At 40.1% G+C, this 25681-nt stretch overlaps 3 protein-coding genes and 1 long non-coding RNA gene across 4 annotated transcripts; 2 read left to right on the top strand and 2 right to left on the bottom strand.

The window, feature by feature from the left end:
- Positions 1–2: 2 nt before the first annotated feature.
- On the top strand, positions 3–8089 carry LOC124214437 (uncharacterized). Its single transcript, XM_069134395.1, has 22 exons — positions 3–24; positions 525–708; positions 840–1092; positions 1126–1227; positions 1311–1485; positions 1641–1756; positions 1864–1995; positions 2836–2983; positions 3122–3246; positions 3368–3545; positions 3617–4657; positions 4754–4984; positions 5103–5347; positions 5489–5631; positions 5694–5834; positions 5983–6089; positions 6244–6441; positions 6526–6732; positions 6818–7074; positions 7206–7320; positions 7490–7649; positions 7731–8089. The coding sequence occupies exons 1-22, from the start codon at positions 3–5 to the stop codon at positions 7840–7842; spliced, it is 4392 nt and encodes a 1463-aa protein (XP_068990496.1). The 3' UTR covers positions 7843–8089.
- Positions 8090–8584: 495 nt separating this feature from the next.
- On the top strand, positions 8585–16223 carry LOC124214272 (uncharacterized). Its single transcript, XM_046616505.2, has 7 exons — positions 8585–9427; positions 10633–10774; positions 10959–11114; positions 12426–12680; positions 12804–12973; positions 14968–15200; positions 15288–16223. The coding sequence occupies exons 1-6, from the start codon at positions 9218–9220 to the stop codon at positions 15172–15174; spliced, it is 1140 nt and encodes a 379-aa protein (XP_046472461.1). The 5' UTR covers positions 8585–9217; the 3' UTR covers positions 15175–15200; positions 15288–16223.
- Positions 11366–12369, bottom strand: LOC138190648 (uncharacterized). The gene is made up of 2 exons (XR_011176653.1): positions 12069–12369; positions 11366–11922 (listed from the first exon to the last, which is right to left on the bottom strand). It is a non-coding gene; the product is annotated as an uncharacterized lncRNA (long non-coding RNA).
- Positions 16125–24903, bottom strand: LOC124214438 (serine-rich adhesin for platelets-like). Its single transcript, XM_069134396.1, has 3 exons — positions 16978–24903; positions 16699–16835; positions 16125–16470 (listed from the first exon to the last, which is right to left on the bottom strand). Exons 1-3 carry the CDS (start codon positions 24901–24903, stop codon positions 16359–16361), a joined length of 8175 nt encoding a protein of 2724 aa, XP_068990497.1. The 3' UTR covers positions 16125–16358.
- Between the last annotated feature and the right edge of the window lie 778 nt (positions 24904–25681).

Below are 25681 nucleotides of genomic sequence, written 5' to 3' on the forward strand. Positions count from 1 at the left end.
TCATGACGAGGCACGGACACGCAGGCTAGTTTGGGATTTCAGATTCAACTTTTGGATCCCATTCATGCCGATGATTCATATCTCGACGAGGAATTACGTTGGGGTTATGCTTACGTTTTGAAAAGCTGTATTCTGTTTCACAAGACGTTACGACGAATACAAATACCTGTCAAAAGACGTATTCACGCAGGGTTCGACCGTAAAAATCACTGAGATATATAAAAATATATGAATAATGCGTTTCGATTGTTCGAATAGTAGTTGTTTTGATAAAACGAAAATTGTGTATATTGAACCATTTTCTGCAAATAAACTGCATTATATTCACAGTATTTAATTAATTGTTTAGGAATGATTTGTTCCTTTACTTTCACGCTATTATTACTGGAATTACAGACTTGTATAACTCATTCAAGCGCTTCAAAATGTAAATAATTCGATCCAGGGAACTTATTAACCTTCACAGGTGCAATTGTTTAAACATTTTGAATCCACTTATTAGCTATATGTTTTCTTCTCTGCAGCGGAACGAAACGCGACTCGTACCGATTTGTCCAGATGCAAGCTCACGCAATTGGGTACCGATTACATGGGTTCGATCACGACAACTGCTGGTGGAATTCGATGTCAGATGTGGTATTCGGAGAAACCTCTTCATCAGGTTCACTCTTACTGTACCGTCACGACTTTTTGTTATTTGTTCATGCTGTGATAACATAACACGAGTAGCTCGGCTATATCTGATCCATAAATTTTGAACGTATCGGCCAACACTTGTCGTTGATGATTAAGTTACACGGTACATTTTTCACGACATTATTTTAATCACCGCAGGTCAGCGAATCCATTACTGATAAAGTCTTTCCTGAAAGATCTTTACGACTTGTTAGAAACTATTGTAGAAATCCGACCAAAGATCCTCGAGGTCCTTGGTGTTATACAATGGACCCAAATCTGATTGACGACGAATGCGAAGTGCCTCTGTGTAATTTTGGAGGTGAACATTTAGGCGTTCATCCAATATCGTTACATCTGACCACCATACCAAGGTGTAGCATTCAATTTGGTGCTTCAGTTCAATTGATGCTGTATTAATTTCTTTCAATCATATTTTTAGAATGTAGAATATCAGGAACAGGTTCCGAGTATGGTGGAACTCGAGAAACGTCTTCGTCTGGTAGAAAATGTAATTCTTGGGACAAGCGTTTGAAATTGGCCATTAATAAGGTAAAATTTTGACGGTCCTTACATTTTCGAAAGTATCTGTGGGCCTCATCACCATTTCATAATCGATTTTATCATTTCCTCAGACAGAAAAATTCCCCAGTAACTACTTCTCAGATCTGTCCCGAAACAAGGCCAAAAACTTCTGTAGAAATCCGGATAGCAGCGCAGGTGGTCCGTGGTGTTACGTTGATTCAGAAAGTTATGACATTGTAGAGAAAGAATACTGCAGCGTTCCATTCTGCGATGACAAAGGTTCATGTGAAGAATTGAAATTTTTAATTTATTGATTATACTAACAAAAATTTTATTGACGAAGCTTCAGTAAGATTTATTTTCTTTGATGAATTCTTGTCATTGAATGACTGATGCTTAACCTCACACATTATGCATCATGATAATTTTCATTCATACAGATTGTCTGGTTTATACTAAAAATGCTTCGACATACTCAATTCTGACTAGCTTGAACAGTACTATTGGCAACATAACGTTCTGGGTCAAGCTTTGGAATCCCGGTGATGAGCAAATAGTACGGTGTGAAATTTTTATTTAAGTTAATACCATAATAAATTTAGCTGTAGATGTGTTTTGGAGACTAAGGTGAATAACATGCTTGAAAAAAATGATTAAATTTAGGGCCAGGCAAGATTACTATTGTCTAATCTACAAGTACCGTCTTCAGCTGAAATGATTGCACAGAAATGGGGAACAGGTGTTGAAATTCTGATATCAAATTCTGGAAGTGGGCAAGAATATCCACGCACTGACGTTCGTTTCTGTCTAATAAACCCTGTACGTTTCAGTCCAACAAGAAATAAGCGAAAGCTTGTTTGCAGGAGGAGACGGATTTTGAAGAGACTCCGAATATTCTCATTGGCACCAAATGGACAGCTCTCTGGGTTACTTGGGGTGGCGGTTTTATCTCTGTTGGGCGTTCTGGTTCATCGAAGCCTATTTTTTTAGACGAATTTAAGCAGAAGAACACGATATCGAGCATGTATCCGGAAAGTTTTTTCCAGTATGGCATAATGGGCACGGGAATTTTATGGAGTATGCAATTCTGCGAAGCAAGTAAACTGAACATTTTTACTGAATTTCGTTTAAATAGCGGTATTGTACTCTCTGTTACTTCTGGCACTCTGTAAGGCCTCGACTTTTAGCATGTGAAGTTCATACTACTTTTGGACTTGAATTCCTGAGAATTTGGCCCCTGTTACAAAGTAACAGCAGTCATGATCTACAATTTCACATCAGAGCTAGTCACGGGGCAATGATACAACTGACGCAGACTCCCGCTGTTCCATTCCCACGTTATTTGGTACGCATGTCTTGTTCTTTGAGAATCGTATCAGTCAGAAAATCAGAAAAGAAATCGATTTCAACAGATTCACTTGTTACAAATTTCAGATAATTTTGGGCCAGTCTGGTTCTACTCTTCTTCTGTATCAAGAGAAGGAAACTTCTACAAAAAAAATTTTACTGGACATTGAAACTAAACAAATCCTCAATTTTTGGGCCTGGCATGAATTCACAATTAGGTTCGACTAACAGGGTAATGAATTTTTCGTTTCGATCGTTTCACGTGCTTGATATAATTTTAGCATTTTTGGTATGGCAATACAAATGTTTTGGCATCGGGATTATGGCAGAGAAAAAGTTTTCTCGATTCGAGACGATGCCATTCAGACTGTGAGGTGGTTCAGTATTGGAAGTGAGAATACCATAGCACATTGGACACTGTTTTGTACTCCAACAGGTAATTTCGTGAACGTTTATTTGCATCCTAAGATGTTCATGTTTGCATGAGTGCACATATTGAACTGAATAAAGGAATTATTATTAAAACTCAGTAGATATAATAAGATAGAGTTCTAACGATTCGTATTATTGGTAGAAGAGAATGCGGTCGAAGCTCCGTGGTTTCCAAATTGCATTTCGAATTCAGCAGATTCAAGATATGAAGGTACACAGTGGATGGCTGAAGGCGAAGTTCCATGCGTTCCATGGATATTTGACAAGGTTCGCCTTCTTCTGCAATTCTTTTTCTCGTAATTATTTTCTCGTCCATTTATAGAATATAGAAAAAGACTGACTTTTGTATGCAAAATATCCATCATTTAAAATTCTCCCCATTGGATAGATTCCTAAAGAAGATCGAGTAGATGACCATTTTATCGACGGATCTGCACTGAAAGCACTAAATAAGTGCAGGAATCCCACAAACGACCCTGAAGGCCCTTATTGTTATACATTACAGGATTTTAGAAGCTCTTCCGTCGAAAAACAGTACTGCTCCATCAGAAAATGTAGATCTTCTGGTGAGTTTTGTTGAAAAAAAAAAAAAAAAACAACAATCTAGAAACTTTATCATAACAAGGATAATTTGCAGAATGTCGAATGGCTGGTACAGCCAATGACTACATAGGAACTATGTCGGTAACACGTTCCGGTCGTACGTGCGCTCCGTGGTGGACAGGATACAACCAGACAAATGTTACCACTGAAAAAACACCCAGCTTCAAATCACTGATGGTCAAAGCACTGACTAGTCTGAAATTCAAGAGAGAGAACGCGTTGAAGGATAATTTACTCGATACGCCAAGCGAACCTTGGGATAAAATTGGTCTTCGGTATGGATTGCGCAAAGATTTTGACTTTGGACACACATCGCGACGAGTTGCCCGAAGTTATAAACAGTCGGAAGTGGACCAACTTATTAGACCTCACAGACACCCCATAAATTTAGATACGCGTGGTACTCTGGAATCAGTTGGAGATGGTGATTGGCTTCGGTCCAATTTAAGCACTCGGCAGGTATTAGCCAGGTATAATTTGGTCAGCTTAAATCGAAGGTTGCTTCAAGAGCAAGACACTTCGAAAAAGGCCAATCTACATCCGATATTCAATCCATATCAAGAAATTGAGGAAATAACCACCGAATTGAACGAAAAAGATGAATTTTTCAATATGGTCCGAGAGACCGTTCCACAGGAAGACATTCCAAGCACGACTTCTGAGAGTTATAATTCGATATCGCCAAATTCACCGTACGATGAAACATCGAAATTTACTTCAGAATTGCCTGGATCGCCTGATTTTCTAACCGTTCATTCTAGTTTAACTACTACTCTACCAACAATCGGTGCCACTTTCGAAAAACCTGAGGTAGATGGATTTTCTCACACAACTGCAAGCCCACAGCCAAAAACTGGCAGCACGGAGAAACCATCCAAGCCACATGATCATAAGAAACCGATTCATCCAGTTGATCCACTTTACCTAAACGACACGTTATATCCTGAGCAAAATGTTAAAAGTGCAAGTAATTTCTGTCGAAATCCTTCGCGTAATATAGCTGGCGCATGGTGCTACACAACGGATCCGGAAGTACCACAAGATCTCTGTAACGTTAGAGATTGTGAGCAGCCTGGTATACTTATAACTCTTCGTTAGATCTACTGACTGATTTTTTTTACTACATAAATTAATGTCTCATTTGATTTGAAAATTTTTAATCTGATTGCAGAAGAATGCATTTTTCTCGTGAGAGGTCACGGTAGTGGTAGACGTCTGTACGTCTTACCGGATTATCGTTCGGAGGGACTTCAATTCTCTCTCAAAGAATGGGAACCCGATCGTCCAGATTCAATAACTTTTGCGATATTAGGTGAAGACGATGTGAAGTCCCGTCTCATTCTGAAAGTTGGTGCCATGAAAAATGAGAAAGTACTTTTATACTACGAAACCGAAGGGAAGGGTAAGCTACCCGAGTGATTACGAATTATTGTACATGTTTATACTCAAGGTTGTTTAATATTGTCTTGAATTATACCTCTATTATATAAAAAGTTATTCGTATATTTAACTACATCTAGCAATGAAATTGGTGAAGGAAAAAACCTTACCTCATCTCCTATACCTTGGAAAGTGGACTGGGTTCGTAATTCGTATGGAACGTGGTGGAATAAAACTCTACTATGAAGGTGCCCCGTATCCGTTGTTCGAATGGGAAGACCCGGAGCCTGCCAAAGCTTTCTTACCCGTGTATTATTACTACAGTAGTGAAATAGGCAATACTATCGGAGTTGCCTTCAAGTGTAACACAAGTATATATATTGAAGTGTGACATTAACGTTTTTTGCAACAATTTCCTTACTGTTATACTATACTTTGGCATCAGGCAATGAGCCTTCGATTTAAATCTTCAGAACAATGATATTTAAAAGCAGAACCACCATATATAGAATGTCACATAGAAGAGACGACCACGGATCGATTCACAAGAATACTACCAATTTCTATTTGGGAGACGGAAGAAACGCCAAGCCCTCACAGACTGGTACTAATGGTTCGTGGACAAGGAGTTATACTGCTCCCTTTGCTGATGCTGCCTACCATGCCTGTGTAAGCGTTTTAATTTTTCCTGCCACTCTTCTGATAACTAAGATCATACCGTTCGTTTACAGGTACTACGCATTGACTATAGGTGAAAAGGGACATTGGGTGTTTTTTATGAAAAATAAGCTTCCCGCTGTTCACATACTTCACAAGCAAAATGCAAAGGGACAATTGTTTAATTTCAATACTTGGACCAATTTGACGATACAGTAAGCACGGGCCGGAGATACTAACTGTCTCTGATATGATATGATCAATACGAAATAGATGTTTGATAAATTGAATTTACCCAATCACGATTTCGAGGATTTTGTATTGAAAATTTTTGTCTACTTAAAAAACGAATTGTTTTTCAAGGTTTTACGACTATACCATCAAGGTTTTGCGTAACGGTACCGAGGTATTCCATTACGATCATAACTTACCTTTGCTGTTCTACTTCTTTTCTCTTGCTGTCGACAAAGGTGGGTCAGTTACATGGGCCGCAAATTGCATGCCGACAGGCACGTTCATTAATCATTTTATAGCCATGATTTTAAGAATCTACCACAGAAATGCTCTTTTGAGGCTACGGCCAAGTCTTTGCTGGTCATGTCATTCTCGTCTCTACCATTTCAGACATAGATGGTTCTCCGGTGGATGGTGGATGGTCAGAATGGGGCCCTTGGAGGTGCAGCGCTACTTGCAATGGTGGAATAGGCGTGAGGAAACGGGTCTGCAACAACCCTGAACCGAACATAAGGGGTCAGCCATGTTTGGGACCGAGTACGTCAAGTGGCCGGTGCAACATGAACAAGTGTGACGACGTAACAGAGGGTAGAATAACTTTGATCACCAGACTGTATCGTTAGAATCGTGTAATATGCTGTATCAACATACATATTAAGTTACATTTTATAGTCACCCTCGAATTGGTAAAGAGAAAAATTAGAACTCAGCACACGTCATTGATCGTGAAGGAAGGAGATCGTGTGAAGCTTTTAGCCGATCCTGATATTGTTTCAGCATTGAGAAATGAAACACCAAAGTCTGACATCAATTGGTCTCGCAATGGAATTTTTCTCGAAGAAGAAGAGGACAGAATCAAACTTGAAGATACTGCAGTATGTGAGTGACATAGAGTATCGATTCCTTCTACCAAATTTTTTACACGTGTTTTGAGCATTTGAATCGTGAATTTTTGATTTTTCAGCTATATCTTACACAGTTGTAAATGACTCGGGTGTATACACGCAAACTTTGCACCGAGTGGATGACACTCGCCTTATTTTTAAAATCATCACGCTAGCGGTTATTCCCGTCACGAATGAACTTGTAACTCGAGAAACTCTATCCTTTTCTATGACTTGCCACTGTGTTGTACTTGGATACGTATATTCGGATCTCAAAATATCATGGAAGTTGAATGGCCAAGTGTTCAAAGATTATGGAGTATCGACCCCTGTTGCGGTGAGTAAAAATTTGCGTCAAGCTTGGCGGGTTGTTAATGTATAGGTATTGTATTACTTCTTACTTAATTACGTCGCATACTTGTAATTTATACGAACCGATTTTGTTGGGTTCGTTGATTTATTTATCAGGTAAATGCAGATCGTGTTCGAAAAGTTAACAAGTCCCATCGTGGAGAATGGAGATGCGAAGTTGAACAAAAGGACTTGAATTTCAAGTGGACTACCAACGCGATAAAAGTTCGAGGCAGGTATCTTATAAGCTTATAAACTGCAACCGAATTTTATATGGTAGGTATGAATCTCATTATCAATCTCTATATGGTAACGTAGTTTTAGTTTCAAGCCATAAGCAGAGATTCAATCAACATTAATTGAGAGACATTTAATTTGCTTGTAATGAAACATTTTTACAGTATTGGGTCCTCCTAATTGGCGCACTCACTTGATGGACGATAAGCTAACACGCCCGATATTCGGTTGGATGCCGAACGAAAGTTTCGTTGCATTCTCAGCATTTCTATTGACATTTTTAATAATTGCGGCGATAATTGCTTCAACGATTACGTATTTAAGGTATTTTAATACGTTTTCCGAAGAATTGGAGTGTATAACTGTTTACAAACGGTCGAAATTCAACTTTATTTTAACACGCAGGTTTCGTGAAAGCCTCAAGTACAAAGCGCCACTGACAGAAAAGCTAATTGACAGTGAAGAATCGTTCAACGACTCAGGAAGTGAAAATCTAATCGACGATAAAAAACGGTGAAATAAGAGGGTTCAAGGGTGGAGAAAAGCGCATGAAAACGATTTGCAGAAGAAAGATTCTCTGCCCTCGGCATCAACTTCGCATGGCGATAATCTACGGTGTGCCGCCTCTACTGCGTGTCTATAAGTTATTTATAACTGCAGTTGTAATTATATGAGCGATTTCCGATCACGCAGCAGCAAAAATAGAATTCGATACGGCCGTACTCCGTTTGTTTATTTTTGAAAAAAGGAAAAATAGTCACGCCTAGGCATCCGTAAGAAGCCGAGTCAATTCTCGGTTCGACGCACCTTTACGCACTACCAAGAATACCTTATAACATCCACTGTGGTACGCTTCTTTCAATCCTGCGGTAATCCATAATGCCGTGTTGAACCTTCATACCAGAAGGACGGCGTGCAAAACTAGTTTTCAATGGAGAAGTCCTCCCGATCAGACTCATTCATTTCCAGAAGAGAACAGACCTCGGCTAAAAACCCTTCGGCGAACGAGTAGATTGAAGAACGAGATCATTGATTCGATCGCCTCGCGTAGGTGTCGTTCCGAATTTTCAAAAAAGTCCTCGCACAGCTAATTACAAGTCTATCGCGTGTAATAGCTGGCACATATAACTTATTACACGCAGATGCATGTAGTAGCAAAGAACTCGCCGAAGTCGTCGAGTGCTTGCTTTTTCTACAGTATTTATATAACCATGTGCAACCTGCAGACCCGGACGGCGATGCCATACACTTGGCACACGTATACCCGATGTGCACGCATGGCGCACCGCAGGGAAAGGTAAAAATGACGCTGGTTGGTCGGGACTAAATCAATGCGGGCGTACAAGAATTGACCGGAGGATGGTGCGTGCATGGCAGGCATGAAGGCAAGAGCATGAGGCCAGGGGAGCGACAGGTGCCGAGTCGCCCACGTGGGTTCTCTTAGCAGTGGAAGACGGCTTCCTTGTGACTGCTTGGAGTCAGGACGATGCCGAGTAAGCGAGTGGGGGGATCCATTCGGTAGCAAATGCTGCTAACCCGTCGCAAGGTCAAGATCAGTCGGTTAATCTCGTCCAGTGAGCGAAGACCTTGCTTGCACCTTGCACAATTATTGGAAATAAGTTGTGCCCGTCTATGTTCAGGAATAAACATTGCTGCGTTATAGTTTGATTTTTCATCAAGCGGCAGAATAGCGCGACAAACTTACGAACCTTTTCCGCCTATTGCGTTCCAAGTAATTCTTTCCCTCCGAAAGGGATATTTCGTTTGATGGTGTTTATAGTGGATGAAACTTTGAAATTTTGCCGGGATTTATCCCCTCTCTCGATTCACCGCTAATCACTGTTACACGCGCGTGTAATCACACAGCCGGATTTTATTAATCACAACTTGTTATGGAAACTTGTGTTTTGATTCCAAAAGAGTTCTCATTGGTTCTTACTGCCGGTCCGTCGAACAAGCTATTCAAAAATGCACCCTTCTCCGAGATGCGGATCTCGGTGTGGTCCAACGTATTTATACCTTCAGGAACACTTATATACCCGTTTCAAGGATCAATCAGATTCGATAAAATTGATCTGTACTCCCTTCTCGATGACAACGATGTAAGTACGATGTATTTTCTTCATTACACATGACATTATGATATCATAACGACGACTCGACGTGGATACTAGTATTAAAACGTATAAATTTCACTCTGTTTGAAGTCTCAACTTCAAAGGCAACACCAATTATCCATATTGTTCTACCAGTACTGCTCTACAGTGTATATCCGATCAATTATAGTTACATCGAGAAAATAACGTAGTGTGAACATCGTTTCCGGTCGCATGATAATTGGCAGCCAGAAACACGTTTTTATTTAAGTCTGATCTAGAACCATCTGATCAATCAATAACTACTGAAATACACAGGTTGATCTCGAGTGATTAATGGGTTGGTATAGTTTTGAGATGGAGCTTTAAAAGTGATAAATCAATTGTGGAGGAAACAAGCCAATCAAGCAAAAAATGTCTCAAATACATGACCCACCTGCACGTTTCATTATACATATTTCATCTTATCAGATGCGAAGAGATAGATTTTTAATTGATACTATAGGAATAACTGTTTAGTCCAATGCACGGACAAACGCATATGCTTACCTATCGCTCAATTGGTGCTTCTCGGTGGATTGAATTTATACTCACTTCGTTAAATTATATTCTTCCTTGCAAATGTTTCAAACGTCATTACGTTTTATTACGATCGAGTGCATGCCTGTAACGTATTTTAACGCGATTTACGAGCACGCCTTCGCCATGATTCGTACGAGCGCGAATATCACGCATACGTGCTACGAACGACCTGATAGAGTCTTTCCTTTTGTTATTGCCTTTTCTGAAAGGAACAACGAACATTATACATATCTATACTTTAGCCAGTAGCATCGAGAGCTCGCGACTGAAGAGAAAGGTATTATAATTCAGTTATATCGAGAACTGCACTATATGGCTAGGTAGGCCTGAGGTAAATAACAGTTATTACCTTATTTTCAAAAGTTATGTTCCTATACATTATGCGTAACAACATGCTTTCAGTTAGTAAAATCAGTTGCAAGTATTGTTGAAGAATCGCACAATTTCAGTCAGCTCATCAGCATTTCAGAAATGCTGGAAGTTATATTTTTTTTTCACTTCCTGGTCACCGATCAAAGTGATCTGAGCACTTCCTCACCTTTCTAAATCAATTTATTCATAGAACATTCGAGATTTTAGAAGATTGAGAGAAATTATTTATCATCTACTGCCATACTCTTACGTTTTAGATACGGCGCGAGTACGGCTGCTACGACGAGGTGTCATTTTCGAATTATAATCTGAACTACCGTCAGTGTAATTGGATAAGGTTCCTGCACATTGTACAGACTTACAACGAACAGGTGAATCTTATCGGCACAAAAGTCAAGGGTAAGTTAAACGGGAGTTCCTCGAGCAAACAGGATTCATGTTATAAAAACCGTCTGTATATTCCTTTCCTCGCTAATATATTCGACCCGATGATAAGTGGATGGATGTACAATTTTAAGTGCAAGAACAGGCAAGTGAGTCTTTTAAATAACAAAAGTCGAAACGATAACATTTCGGATCATAGGAGAACCGATATTTGAGGTGATCAAAGACGTTCAGCCGGACACGGAATTGGCAGCCTGTTTCGTACCTGTGGATGATCACGATTTGGTTTTTATATCACACGCTCAGTGGACACGTACTGCGATCTACAGGTACACGATCGATTCAATTTTGGACGGTAAGTAGCCTATTCGCATATATAATTTTAATCATGATGAAACTATTTAATTATCAAGTTCATGTTCGGTATGAAGTAAGGTAGCGCAGTGCAGAAATCGTTGTGTAAAAAGGCTGGCAAGTGTTGCCTTGGGCGTATCGTGCAACGTGAGTTTGAGTGCGGCTGTAAAACATTAAACATAAACTCACTAGCCACTCGATCCCGGAACGGATGAATTTGCGAAGCTCTAGCACTGCTTTTTCTGGGTGGAGTTAAGTTTTCTTGGATGGAGCTGCAGGCCTTGCCTGTTCAGCGCTCCTGGAACACTTGATTCGACTGTAAAGAATACCTCATAAAAAAATTAACGATCTAAGCGGGTCTGGAGTCAGTGCCTATAAATCTAGTCCCGTAAAAATAGTGAAAACAAACTTGGAATAATGAGGTAATTTCATTAGGAGAGCGAGTCACTGACGGAAAGGGAGTGGCTCTTGGTTTCCGAGTACGCCAAGTTTTTGAGAATTTCTGAAGTACAAGTTCTCCTTTGAAAAATATTAAACTGAATTGAATATATATTCTCCCTCTCTCTCTCTCTCTCTCTCTCTCTCTCCATATATATGTGTGTGTATGTGTGCTTATGTATATTGTCTCGGAGGTTCTATTCGAGTTAAACTTGGTAAGAAATACCGAGCCTGTTGTCAGTAGTCTGAACTGGGTTGAAGATGGTAGCTGGGTGGAGTAAACAGCTAAGGACCGTCCAGTTGCCACCCATTGTACTGTCTTTCAGTGGCTGTGAGCGCTACACATTTGAATCACAAGTAGCCGCCTTGATCTGCACCGACAAAAATTCCACCGATATTTGCATTTCAGATTTGTAGGCCTATTCTGTATTTCGCGTATAATTTAATCTTACGTTTTTCTTTCCACGAATCAAATTACGTTTAAGGGTCGACGCCACTTATTCCGCTGCATATTTACCTCGCCATCAAAATTCGGGTTGCCTTCAATTCGTTGCTTGCCATTGCCTCCTCATATAATCATTTTGAAATCCACTTCAATATTGAGTCAAAATTCCAGAAACAGAGCCAAAAGAGGTGCAGTTTACTCGACAGTTTCATTTACCAACGGTCATAGTCCGTGTTTAACTCAAAAGCCGTCATCAATCGGTTCGAATTCAGTAGAAATGCCTTTTATCTGCGTCGCTGCAACCTTCTCTGGAAATTGAAGAATACTTGAATGAATTCTCCCTATCGTTCTGTGTTGATGACGAATTTTTGGCAACCTTATTTATTGATAGATAAGCTTAGTTTCTACGATTGTTAATTTGTCTTTTAGAGTCACCGCTCGATCTGTCAATGGCCTTATTATCGCATCAGTCATCGTCAGTTCCATCTTGTTACGAAGCCGATGAATACGAATCGACGTCCGGCGAATCGTCGACGTCCACGTTGTCCATAGTTGGTGATCATTTGGAATGCAGCATCTTGACGACTATGAAACGGGGCGAACGTGTTTTATTGCCATGCGAAGTTTGCGGAAAATCTTTCGACCGGCCATCCCTACTAAAGAGGCATATGAGAACGCACACAGGTGAGAATGATTTTATGATCGACAATGATTTCCCTGTATTATTAAGAATTCAAACTTTCCTTCCAGTCATCTTCCTTTTCATTTAATATGCACTAATAATGCATTACAAAGATATTATTTAAGGCGAGAAACCCCACGTCTGCATGGTATGCAGCAAAGGCTTCTCAACGTCAAGCTCCTTAAATACACACAAACGAATACACAGCGGGGAAAAACCGCACCAATGTCTTGTGTGTGGAAAAAAATTTACTGCTTCCTCGAATCTCTACTATCATCGCATGACTCACATAAAGGTGAGTACGTGCAAAACATGTCTACAGTGTAATCACCCTTATTTACAACGTACTAAACCGCCATTAGCATATAATTATTTATACGAAAAAATTGAGATTTTAAAATCTTTTCCATCTAGGTATATAACGCGTCTCGCTATACTTACGTAATTATTGTCCCGTAGTAAAATATTAACGAAGCAAAAAATTTCTTGAGAAACATCAAATTGCAAAAGCAAGAAGTTCCGCAATTATTACAGGACTGAGAAAAAATAAACTGCCATGGTGCTACAGAACTGTTCAGAATGTTTCAAGTAAACCTGCAGAGCTAGCTTAAATAAAGCACGTGCACATATTTATACACGTGCTTTATTCTCCGAACTGATAAAAATGCCTCTAAGGACGAGGAGACTGGTGTTCGGATTTTGGTAGTTTTTGTAGAACCGAAGGAGAATGATAATGCGCAGTGAGAATTAATTCGACCAGACGACGATTCGTTCAGACTTGAAAGGTGAATGCAAGAATTCACTCAATCGGCTCTCCTCCATCCGCAGCACGCAAGACTGTAGCTTTTGCTTTCCAGCGAGGCTTAATTAAAACTTTAATGAACCCGAAGAAAGCGTTTCAATTTCCGATTGAACAAGAATTGTGAACGGGTTTTACTGAAACGGTGGATCGTTTTTCTCTTTCCACAAAGGAACAAACTTGGCAAGTACGCTACAGGCTATTTCCCGCAGAACTGAATACGATGCAAAGACTGTCCAAGTCCAATCATCCGAAGCAAACGAAAGCTGCGCGTATCGCAAAACCTGGATTTCCATACTCATAATCAGCGTTCCGTGTTAGTCGTTTCTCGGTTAATAATTCCGTTTCCGGAAGCTGGTAAGACGTAATAAAAAGGTATAAAGTAGCGACTCTATGTTCTGTAAAGATGGTTTCTCCTCTCCCGATAACCCTTCAAGTTAGTGCCATTAGCTAGGCAAAAAACAGTCAAGATTCAAAATTGAATAGTAGACTCGCACACATCCAAGTGGCTTGTACGAGTTAACGAGCCCGAGAAATTGCAAAGCTACTTATTCTATCCTCCGCGCAAGCAGGTGGATAATAAATTTTGATACGACCTGTAGAATTTCGACAGATCTCAGTGGCTTCATCTCCGTTGACCAGTCTTGGCTGCCGCTGGTCAGTTCGCCGACGCCAGTAGCGGCATTGCTTTGAGCGTGTCGAGATAGCCTGCCTTGAATATCGGAGTAAAATCATTTTGCTGGCTCTGCCAATCCTCGCACCAACTACGAAGTCGAGTATTCTGTATCCCGATTCGCAATGCCGGGCGAGTATTTGCAGCGTATTTCTGTACCATTAAAATTCGACTCAAGTATCGATCACTTATCGATAATTTGTAATCGGTATAAGCTATCCATTGATCATCTCGAAATTGACTTTATACCTCGGAGAAAATTTTCACCAGGTACAAAAATATCGTTGCACGACTTAAAAGGATGGAAAATATATCGCGGATTATACCTACCAGCGTTCTAATATTCGGAAGTAATGGTACTTGGGAGCAACGCAGGTAGGCCTACCATCAGCTACTGTAATTGGTCCATTACTTGCTCCCGCGTGGAATGCAATCCAATTAGAGAGACAGAGAACGTTGCCCTGGGCGATTTCAGTCGGTATTAGTGCTGTGGTGTTGTACTACCGCTCTACTGCCGCAGCTCGTTGCTATCCATACTTTTCAGATTTCAACCTCTGCAGCTTACACACTCCGGCATGCGTTCGCCCGATTAACGAGTATACAGCGATATTCATTCAGCGTAGAAATATACTTGGGTGTTAGTTAGAAGCGGATTGACAAACGACGTAAACAAACCTTTGCATTGACCTCGATGACCCTACCGATGATGCTGCAAATAACACTTAATAATTTAATTGAGGATCGATTGTAGGTGAGCGTTTACAGGCACGTAAACGAAATTTCGCGGTTGTTCTGAAAAGTTTGCAATTTTTTTCAGGAAAAGCCACACAAGTGTTCGCAGTGCTCGAAGTCCTTTCCAACACCGGGTGATTTGAAAAGTCACACTTACGTTCACAACGGACTTTGGCCGTTCAGGTGCCACATATGTAATCGCGGATTCAGCAAACCGACGAATTTGAAAAACCACATGCTGCTGCACTTGGGCAGGTGTTCGAACAAGAAGTTTGTCAAGTCAGACTTATGATCGGCTGATGGATCTCACGAGAATAGGTATACAAATGCGTAGAGATACGTATTATAATTATATCTCACATATTGGGACAGCAAACGTGACAGTTAATCGTAACTTTGTTTCAGACTGACAATTAATTATAGTATGGAATTCATCTCACCGCATACCGAGGATGCACGGTTAACGGATATCGCGCGGGCTGCATCGTTAATGGGCTAAAAAAGGTGCAAAATGCTCATAAATCAAATTCAAGTGTCGTCTATACGTCTGCGTGAATTCTCACATCGATATCGTCTTACCTGGAATGAATTAAGGAGGAGAAAAATTCTCCGCGATCAACACTGGTACATTACACACATACAGTCGCACATATGTATACACCTGCACCGGTATACACGGATCGAGATCGAGTCGGCTCACAAGCAATTTAAAACTGGGATTGACGGAGCAGGTTCACCTTGACGAAAAGTAGTTCCAGTACATATAGGTGACAAGAAAACTATATGTATGCATGGATGCGTGCAAGCGGTTTGCACTTTCGGTATAAATTGCGCGTGAAACTGAATTGCTGAATTAAATATTGTGATTAACGAGATTTCAAGGCTGAAATCTATGATACTTTGAGCAAATTACAGTCGAAGCCGCGCGTATTACAGCTTTAACATTATCAAGTCATGTTGCTGATACGTATACTTGGTACTAGCTTTTGTAAGGATGTTTTTTTCTTTTTTAATCTGTCAATTTGCTTCAATTACAATGTAAGATTGCGATCGAGATAACGAATGGAGACATGGTTAAACCGTGTATTATGCATACTCTCTTATTATGGTCTCGCATGTGAGAATTTTTACTGACTGCCATATACAATGCTGACGAATATGTCACGTACAGATAGTAACGTTATATATTAAATATTCTATTGTATTATATCGATGAATTGATAATTAGGGATTTTTAAAGCAATATCATTTAGTCTTTATAAGCGGCGCGTAGTCTTGCCTAACAGATTGAACATTGTCTGTTGTAAATAATGTTAGTCTAATAAAGTTAGTTTGAATAAATTTGAGTATTTTTCATTGCCTCCAAATCAGGACAGATAATTTTTGCACTTTTTTACCCGAGTACTTCGCGTCGTCAAAACGGTAAGAGCTTAACTCGTAACAGCGTGAACTAGCAATGCGTCATATATTCGTTCGTTAATTACCACGACCTGTTATTTTGTCAATCAAGTTTTGGAAGACAATCCTTACATCCATTAAAGCTTCATCCAATGTCGGACCGAGCAAATAGTAGAAGACAGTTGGTGAGCTGAAAAGCAAATAAGTTTATTTTATGTTAAATCTTTCATCGCATTTATATTCGTTGGATTAACCGGTGACGATAAATGTTGTAGAATTAAATCACCCCGGCAGTCTGAACGGGATTTCAAGTTTTCTATAAATATTCCGAATTCGTGGTCGATATTATCTCTGAATATCTTCGTAGGTATTACTTCGCTGAATTATTTCTACTATAAAACTAGACTGCTCTCTTTACCTTGACGACCCTGCGTCTTGCGAACTACTGGAATCTTCGACTTGCGATTCTTCCCTCGGTGGGACAGGAGTCGCCATCATAACAACGGTGGATTTTCTGGTTGCAAACGGTATTGATTTCAAGTCATTCGGCGTGACCTGTGAAAGTGAGCTTTTCGGTAAACGTGGTCAACCATTGGAACCCTCCCCACGGTATAATTATCTCTAGCAGAACAATACTATCACCGGTGCTCATTGGAACTGTTATCTTTATTCTGCTATCACCAATTGTCAATCTCACCTTAGATAGGTACTGGTTTAAAGCATCGACTTGAATTTCAGCCTCAGGTGTATTTTGATCCAGAAGGCTGGTCAGAAAGCGTGTCTCGGAATTCGTAACCACAGATGGTAATTCAGTGTCCTTATTCTTCGTGCCCTTCATCGAATGTTTACTAGATTTTGGCCGGGCATTAGGCAGCGCTTCAATCGACTTTTTTCCGACGTTTCGAATTAACAGCACTGCAGATTCAGACTTGCTCGTTTCCAGCTCATCGGTAGGGTTGAGATTTCTAAAGTTTTTTTCATCGATCGATCCGTTGTAGATTACGAAACTTTTATCGTCGTGCTTTTTTACGGTTACACTTCTGCCTGCGTCTTCGATATTCTCATTTGTCAAGACGTCAGTTAATGACGTTTTTCTACTTTTCATCTGACGGCCATCAGCCACACTCGTTTCAGCGTTGATGTTGGAGGCGACGGAGTCGGCTTGAGAGCTTCGTTTTTTGAACAATCTTTTCACACTTCTCGAGAACACGCTATCAGTCTTAGTAACGCCGTTTTCTTTCGACGACTTCTTAGAACCATCGACTGTCAATCTCGATGAATCTACCCTCAACTCATCTTGTTTCTTTTCATCCATCCGTCGCTTTGAAGACTTCGATTCTACTTCTTTTCCAGTTTCAATTCGCTTTCTGATGTAGCTCTTCGCTACGGACAACAGGCTACTTTTTTTTACGCGACTCGATTGTTGACCTACTTGTTGCTCGGTCTCAACTGTACTGTTCGAATCCGTTTGCCTTACAGGTGATATCACAACCTCGGCCAGATCTTGTACAATTTCAACATTGTTCACCGTAATGTTAGCCTGATCAGATATTATTAAAACACCATTCGATCCGCATTCGTAACTTTCCGTTTCCTGATTACATCTTAATTCACTTCGACTTGTCGCTAGGTTATTGACAATCAGCACTTCGCTGTGAGTTGCGAGACTTTCAGGATTGCTGACACCTTCTGGTTCGCAACTTTTCACTTTAGACTTCGACACCTGCTTCTTACTTTGTCGTCGACTCTTTCGCTCGTTAGTATCAGCCTTGTCGTCCTTTTGCATCGAAGTCTTGGATCTCTGCTTGGCTTTGTCACTCGGCAAAGCTTCGAAAGAATCCCTACCTTCTTGGTACTTTACGGCACCAGTCTTTCGACACTCCAAAGAATCCCGCTTGGCTTCATGATCAATTTTACCGACGCAATGATCTTCCATCTCCGCGTGATCCTGTCTGCTTTTCACCGATGCTCTGGATAAGAGTTTACGTATCGTCGCAAAACTTTTCCCCGAAGATCTCTTGGGACGTTCCTCTACGTTGTCGTCCTCCTTACATGTATCGTCGTGTTCGTTCGATATGTATTTAGCACTCTCCACCATCGGGGCATATGAGACAATTGTGCCTTTGATTACGTGGATCTTTTCCAAAGGCTTCCTCATCTCCTCGTTGTCCCTCAACGAATATTTCTTCGTTAAATCATCAACTTCGAATCTCTTGCTATTGGAAGATACTCGATTTACCTCAGTCGAAGCAGCTAGCAAAAATTGACTGCCTAATTTTTCCGTACTGATAATTACGTCGTATGATGGTTCAGTCGCGTGTTGGGGCTCCAGAATTTGGTAGGAACGTTTGTTAACTACTGATGGTTGTTTGTAGTCGTTATGCTTTTCCGATCCAGGAACAGAGTCCAATGATTTTACAGCCACAAGCTCCTCTTTGTCATCGTCAGCTACGTCCGACTTACCGATTTGACGGTCATTTTTTTCCGCATTCGAATGGCTTGACAATGACAATGGTATTTTCGTAACTTCAAAATGGTCTTCCAGAATCATCTGCGAGTTACCCGTAATTATAGAAAGACTGGCACCGGTTCTTTTTTTGGAAGTACTGCTAAAAATCCGAGACAACGAATTGGCGAATTTTTTTATGTTTCCATCGATCTTTTCCTCATTATTTTCAACGGCATTATCTAGCGTCCCGTGTTTTGCCCTCACATCTTTACTATTTTGCAGCAATTTTTTCTCCTTGGTTCTTTTGGTAACGGTATTTGATTCGGGAATTAATATGGCATTTGTATCGTTCGGTTTTTGCTTCTCTTGCGTTTTGTTTAGGAACGATTTTGACTTTTCAATTTCCTGTCTTACGGAGTCATTTTTAACGTCGTTCTTATTCATCGACGCGCTTTTCGGTGGCCCTTGGTCATCCTCGTTCTTCGGTATCGATTTTTTTGGGGACTTAAATAAGGATTTCAGGCTTTTTCTTAAAATCATGGTATCGTCATTGACAACGGCTGAGTTCACATTTTCTGTTACAGATTCCACACTGTTTGCAGCAGACTTAGCTGATATCGATCCTAATAGCAAGTTTTTCTTAGACGTCTTCTTGGGTTCTTCTTTACTTGTTGGTAATTTTATGGATTCTTCGGAATGTTTCGCTGCCCTATAAACTCCAGCGTCTTCAGTTACGTCACTGGTGTGTTTTTGCATGAAATCGTTTGGGAAAATTGTTGCTTGATACGACTTCTGACTAACTTTCTCAATCACCAATGGACTATTTTCGTTACCCAATAGCTTGTGCCCGGCTGGCTGTCTCGAGTTTTTCGCTTGTTTTCTATTGTCTTCTAAGGACTTGGTGCTTTGTATCGTTGGAATTTCTACAGCATTCTGTTCCGAAACATGAACATTTTGTTCATGATCAGTTTCGATTTCAGAGGCTGCCGGTTCCAGCCCATTGGGCTTCAATGAAAGCAGGGATTTTTCAACGTTGTTAAAGATTTTTGAATTTTTATTACCGGAATCAAAACCTTTTGGAGGCTGTGATTTGTTTGATGATTTGAATATAGATTTCACGTTCAATAATAGCCCGTGCTTTTCTTTATTTTCTGTTGTCAAATTATCTGACTGCTCTTCGCTCTTTACATTTTTTGGTGAAATTAAATTTGGTTGTAATTTAACGCCAATTGAACTTTCTCCTTGTAGCTGATCCTGGATCGATGGTTCAACCAGATACGTTGCGGCCACAAAGTTTGGGCTCTTGAAAATAACTGCTGGAGTGTTTCGAATAGTTGATTCAATCGGTTCCGGTGCTTTTGCCAAGATGTGTTTATCGCTGGTTTCATTTTCTTCGTTTTTCCAATGTTCCTTTTTTAATTCCTTCTTCACTGATCCTTTGCTTCTCTTTGTCAATTTTTCTTCACTCTTGAGACGATTCGCGGAATCTTTAGATTCTGGGAATTCACAATCATTTTCTGATTTCTTCAACGTCTCTTTGCTAGATGTTCTGAGATGCATCATTTGACGAAGTCTTGAAAATGATTTTTTCACTTTGGGGGAAAAATTGTTTATATTTCCCGATCGACCCAACGTGCAGGATTCTGAATCCTCTGAATATTTCACTTCGAGTTCAAAATTTGGAACGGACTTTTTTTCATTTCTTCCTAAATCGCATCCACGTCTTTCACTCTGCAGATTTTTGCCACCATCAAGTATCGAATGTGAATTAATTATCTCACGTGGCGAAGAAATACTCCGTTTATTGTTAGTTTCACTGTCCGTCACTACTGAATATAATTCGATCACATTTCTTGGTATAACATCAGCCGATCGTTTTGACACAACAGCAAATGTTTCTTCAAACATATTTTCGATGTCTGTTGATATTATTGGATCCACTAGTAGATTTTTAGAGTTTATTGATTTCTCATCGTGCTGTACATCGCCATCTATCAATGAAATATTTTCACCCATATATTCTTGGCTGATCAAAAGATTTTCTTTGCTCAGTGATGACAAGTTACTCGATTTCAAAGCGAGCGACTGCAAAGGTTGACTCGATTTTTCGTTATCATTTCCATTCTCAAAGTCGGTTGAATGTTTCGAAGCGAATTCTACGTCCATATCTGTCTGCGATTCTGTATCAATTTTTAACATTGCTTTGCTTCTTTTTGCAGAAGCTTTCGAGCGTTTTCGTTTGGATTGCAAACTTCGTTTCAAGCTTTTGGATAGACTGCTCGGTTCCTTGGCGTCTACAGATGCTTGAATGTCAAGGCCGACTGATGTCTGGTCGTTTGTCGTTACCGAGGTTGTAAATAACTGCAGTGATGCTAAGTTATCCTCTGTTTTATTCTGAAATTTGCCAGTTTTAAATTTGAAAAGTAGCTTCGGCTTTGTATCCTCGGTATTGGCCCGAACATCCTTTGGCTCTTCTTTACCTTCGATTACATCACCACCTGTCGGAGACGATTTTGAAACCACATTGAGCATGGATTTTTTTCGCTTCATAGGTTCTCTCACATTGGAACTCTTTCGTGAAACATCCACGCGATTATCTGTGACATTCGCCTCAGTTTCATCACCGCTGAGAAGTTTCTCGCCTTCTTTTACGTCAGTTTTAGATTTTTCACTACGCAGCGACCAGCGTGAATCATTTGCTTTGATGTTCATCGCGTCAATTTCTTTGTTCATTTCCTGCTGCTGTGACGCTTCTGCGGCAATTGACGATTGTCCTGTGCTAGGAAGGTGTGGTTTTAATATGTCCTCAGTGGCAATGGGATATGCCTGAGTTTGAATACGTTTCAAATAACTTTCGAGTCCCATTTCGTTAATTTTTAATTCTTCGGTCAATTTCTGCTCCATTTTATTAACATCCGCGTCCACTGAATGGGAATTTGGAAGTTCACTGTCGTTACCAGATATTGGTAAAGTTTCCACAGGCTTATTTAGATTCAGACTTATTACCTTGTTGTCATCCGTTTCCAACAATGTTGCCGATGATTTACCACCTTCCTGCAGGGAAACTTTTGACGAAGTTTTTTTCAGAGAGGGATCGTTTCCCGATTGCTTGTCGTCGTTGCTGTCCATTCTCGACAATTTCTTTGATAATATACTCCCTGTTAGGGAAACTTTCTCCGAAGTTTTTTTCCAAGATTGATCGTTTGTCAGACCACTCTTTTTCTTCCCAAGTGTGAGCTCCGTATTCGGTTTATTACTGCCCAGTGTAGACGCTCTATTCAGAGATTTGGTCTTCGACATTTCCTTACTATCTATTTTTCGAGTCACATTTTCATCTAACTTTACGTTTAGCGTTGAATTTCTTTTACCATCTTCTAAATCATTAAGAGAGTTAGTTTTTGGAACACTCGAACTTTTCGTGCCAACCAGAAGTTCACTACCAATTTTTGGTACTACACTGTTCTCCTGCTCTGCTGTTGCATTTTGTTCAGTTTTATTTTCTTTGGAGACAGTATTTTTCTTCGACCTGACAATTCTTGAGAATAAAGACGGTTTTTTCGCAGAGAATTCCATAATTTCTTTACATTCTATTTCTTTCTCTATTCCAGGTGAGTGATTGGCAAATTCACCTGGCAAAGAGACGCTTTTTTCTACTTTAGACTCGCTCTCTTCAGCTAACATGTGACTTGATTTCAATCGCGAATCGTTACTGTAATTATTTGAAGCATGATCATCGTTACTTTCGGTCACATTTTCTATGACTTGTCCATCTTCCAGATCCACTTGAATTGCGTTTACTTCGTTATAAGATTTAATCATTTGAATCGATTCCAAGTTTTTCACGACATTTTTATTCCTATTCACATATTTTTGCATGGGAAAAATAATTGGAAGCTTTAGAGCGTTTTCGTTTTTCACATTGGCGGCGATTAAACTTTTTTTGAAGAAATTCATGCCCAATCGACCAACTCTTTCCGTCCTTTCTATTACTTCAACATCACGTGAACTGTGAATAGTCGACGGTGTCTTGGAGGAAAGTATAATTTCGTCATTTCTAAGTTTCTCAGCACTGAGATTAGCGCTTGTCGTTCCGTTTTCAAAATTTCTTTGGTCCAGCTCCGCTGTCACTGTATCGAGTGCAAGAATTGACGAGGACTGTAATTTTAAATTTTCCAACGACTGAACCGATTGTGAATTTTCCGCCACGTGCGATTCCTCAACCGTACTTTTATCCCTAGTGCGCTTTTTACTAGTGGATAAGAAATCTTTCACAAATTTCGGTAAATGATTAATTTTCTTCTTGTCATCGTTCATATTTTTACCGATATCTGTAGTCGGAATGACAACAATATCACTGCTAATGTTTGTATTCTCACGACTTGCTTTGCCTGTGGGACTTCTTTTCCGAGACACCTTTTCCACCACGTCCAGCTCGTATAAATCATTCGTGCCTTCTCGCCTTTTGTTGCAGCTATCGTTTAAATTATCCTTCGACGAGGAATTTGAAACCTCCAATTTTCTATGCTTACTCCTTCCTACATTCTCTATTGTCGATTGCTCTTCTTTCAACTTTATCTCGATATTGACGTTCAAGACCGAGGGTTTCGTTAGCGATGATTTTTCATCCAAGTATTCGACGCTGTCTATTCGCTTCTCGTTCCTCTCACTACCACTCGGTGACGCTGACAAATTATCGACGCTGCTTTCCACCGCGACGTACTTATCGCGACTACGTTTCGACGATTTTGATTCAGATCGGACAGGCATCTCCTTCCTTTTATCATTCTTAACATCATCTCTCGCATGCTCGGAATCATTTTCATCCAAGAGAAGAAGCGTGTTTGAATTCTCGACGATGTCGTCTGACGTCTTATTACTCATCGTCTTCAGATTTTCTAAGCGATCACAATTTTTTACCGACAAGCTGTTCGAACTATCTTTCGCAGCTTCTGCGTTCCCAGGCTGATTTTCTTTCGGTGATTTACGGAAGAGACCCTTTTGTTTTTGTTCGTTAGTCGGTTTTAGGCACTCCAATTCTTCATCCGTCCCAGCTCGATATTCATCACAGTGTCCATTCAACGGTTTCGATCGATTATTCATTTTCACGTTTCCGTTTTTGCTCAAATCCCTTTGACCTTCGTCAGACTGATCGCTTGCACTGCGAGAGTTGCGCGTATTCACTAAAAGGTAAGAAAAAAATTCAAGTTGAGCCGAACTCTGCGAGACGTCGACGTTTTCTCGTTCCGTGACCTTATCTTTGGTTTTATCATCTTGGAAAATTAAATTCTTGGATTTTGTTTCTTCTCGAGTTCGGGAGAATTGATTTTCATCACTATTCGAGGTTGTTTTTGGTATTAAAATTTCTTGAGTGTCGACATTTCTCAAGTTTATTTCCTCCCGCTTACGAAATTCGTCATCTTCGATTCGATGAGAACTCTTAGCACCGATATCGCTTCGGTTTTTCTCCGAGCTCTTAAAGTTTTTCTCGGATATAAAATCGCTGTTTTCTTCTACGTTTTGCACGGTATTTTCTGACTCCGTACCATCGTTCTCAATTTCTACCACTTCGGTTACCAAACTGACTTCCTCCGGTGCAAAAAAATCGTTTTCAACTCCGTCAAAAACCCGCACATCCTCGTCCAAGCTGACGGACTTTTTTTGCTTCGTCGATAAATTTTCACTGGCAGAACTTGGTGCGGGGGATTCGACGTCGATATACGGCAAAAAGCAAGCCTGGTCGTCATTGACGACGAGTCGACACACGAGGGACGTTTTTATCCCGTCAAATGGTATCCCCTTTCTGTTCGCCTGTTGTACCTTCAGTATTAAACTGTCTTTCACTCGCATGCCAAGAGTGTTCGAGCTGCGGTTGTTTAATCGATCGAAATTATCGTCTATGACGTGAAAAACCGCCTTAGTAATCGACTGGACAATATCCCTGACATCTTTCAGCTCGGTGTTCTCTGGTGTTGAATAATGGATATTAGAGAGTGATATTTGATGGTTTTCGATGTCATGATTTTGGTACTGACTTTCCGGATTCAAATTTTTTGATGCACCGATTGAAACCGCTGGTTGAGAATTTCTCGAAGAGATTCTGTCGGTCAGCGATTCGTCGTCACGATTATTGTTATTCCGGTTCGAGTTTTCCTCACCATTTTGCTCGTCGATCATTTTTCTCCTCGATTATTCACGACGGCAATTTAATCTCACATCTCAAGGCTGCTATATACGTAAATTACTATGTGATTCTGATTAGCACACGTGACAGTAAGGTTGTGAAATTTTTTCGCAGTTCTTTATCGGAAAACATATTGTATTTCTGCTCAAACGTGCAAAGCCTTCGTGAAAATGTCCAGCTACCCCATTAACCCGAACGACAATTTAATTCAGTTCTTGCTTGATTTGTCTGTAAAAATTCATTACGAATCATTCTTACACTTACTTGTCGAGTCGATCTCTTACTGACAAGAAGAAGCTACTTAATGCATATTTCTCTACAATAGATGTTTCAATAACAGGTCCATACCTTTCCTTCGAATGGATTTGACGAATACTCGAATCTTAGGAGTGCTAGCACTGACCGGCTGCCTTGGCTTTGAAGGAACTTCTTCGTTATTTTTGACGATAGTTTTTATCTCGGCGAAACTTTCACGCAATACGTTAAAGCAGTCGTTTATTGCTTCGTTTAATTGGCTTTCGCTCTCATTCCCAGCCTCGTGACAATTATTTTCCGATTTTACAAGAGGGTTACTAATTTCATTAGACTTGAACATCGCTGTGAGTATTACGCTGAGAAAATTTAGCACCTTGTGATCAATGCAAATTGCGTTCTCTAATTCGTAATACAAGTAGTAAAATAATTACAGACTTACGTTACATTTTCCTGAGGAAATATTACGCTGCGAAAGTATTGATTAACTGGTATAATTTTATAAGGATGGTTGAATGA

Source organism: Neodiprion pinetum, chromosome 3 (genome assembly GCF_021155775.2).
Source record: "Neodiprion pinetum isolate iyNeoPine1 chromosome 3, iyNeoPine1.2, whole genome shotgun sequence".
NCBI classification, from domain to species: domain Eukaryota; kingdom Metazoa; phylum Arthropoda; class Insecta; order Hymenoptera; family Diprionidae; genus Neodiprion; species Neodiprion pinetum.

Excerpts from the sequence above, each read along its gene's own strand:
- LOC124214438 (XM_069134396.1), bottom strand. The coding sequence starts at position 24,903 with ATGATCGACGAGCAAAATGGTGAGGAAAACTCGAACCGGAATAACAAT. Across the intron at positions 16,836-16,977 it reads TAAACCAGTACCTATCTAAG|GTCACGCCGAATGACTTGAA; the intron begins GTGAGATTGACA and ends TCACTTTCACAG. Across the intron at positions 16,471-16,698 it reads CAAGACGCAGGGTCGTCAAG|CTCACCAACTGTCTTCTACT; the intron begins GTAAAGAGAGCA and ends TTTGCTTTTCAG.
- LOC124214272 (XM_046616505.2), top strand. The coding sequence starts at position 9,218 with ATGGAAACTTGTGTTTTGATTCCAAAAGAGTTCTCATTGGTTCTTACT. Across the intron at positions 10,775-10,958 it reads TATCGGCACAAAAGTCAAGG|GAGAACCGATATTTGAGGTG; the intron begins GTAAGTTAAACG and ends TTCGGATCATAG. Across the intron at positions 12,681-12,803 it reads GCATATGAGAACGCACACAG|GCGAGAAACCCCACGTCTGC; the intron begins GTGAGAATGATT and ends ATATTATTTAAG.
- LOC124214437 (XM_069134395.1), top strand. The coding sequence starts at position 3 with ATGACGAGGCACGGACACGCAG. Across the intron at positions 25-524 it reads GACGAGGCACGGACACGCAG|CGGAACGAAACGCGACTCGT; the intron begins GCTAGTTTGGGA and ends TCTTCTCTGCAG. Across the intron at positions 1,486-1,640 it reads CTGCGATGACAAAGGTTCAT|ATTGTCTGGTTTATACTAAA; the intron begins GTGAAGAATTGA and ends TCATTCATACAG.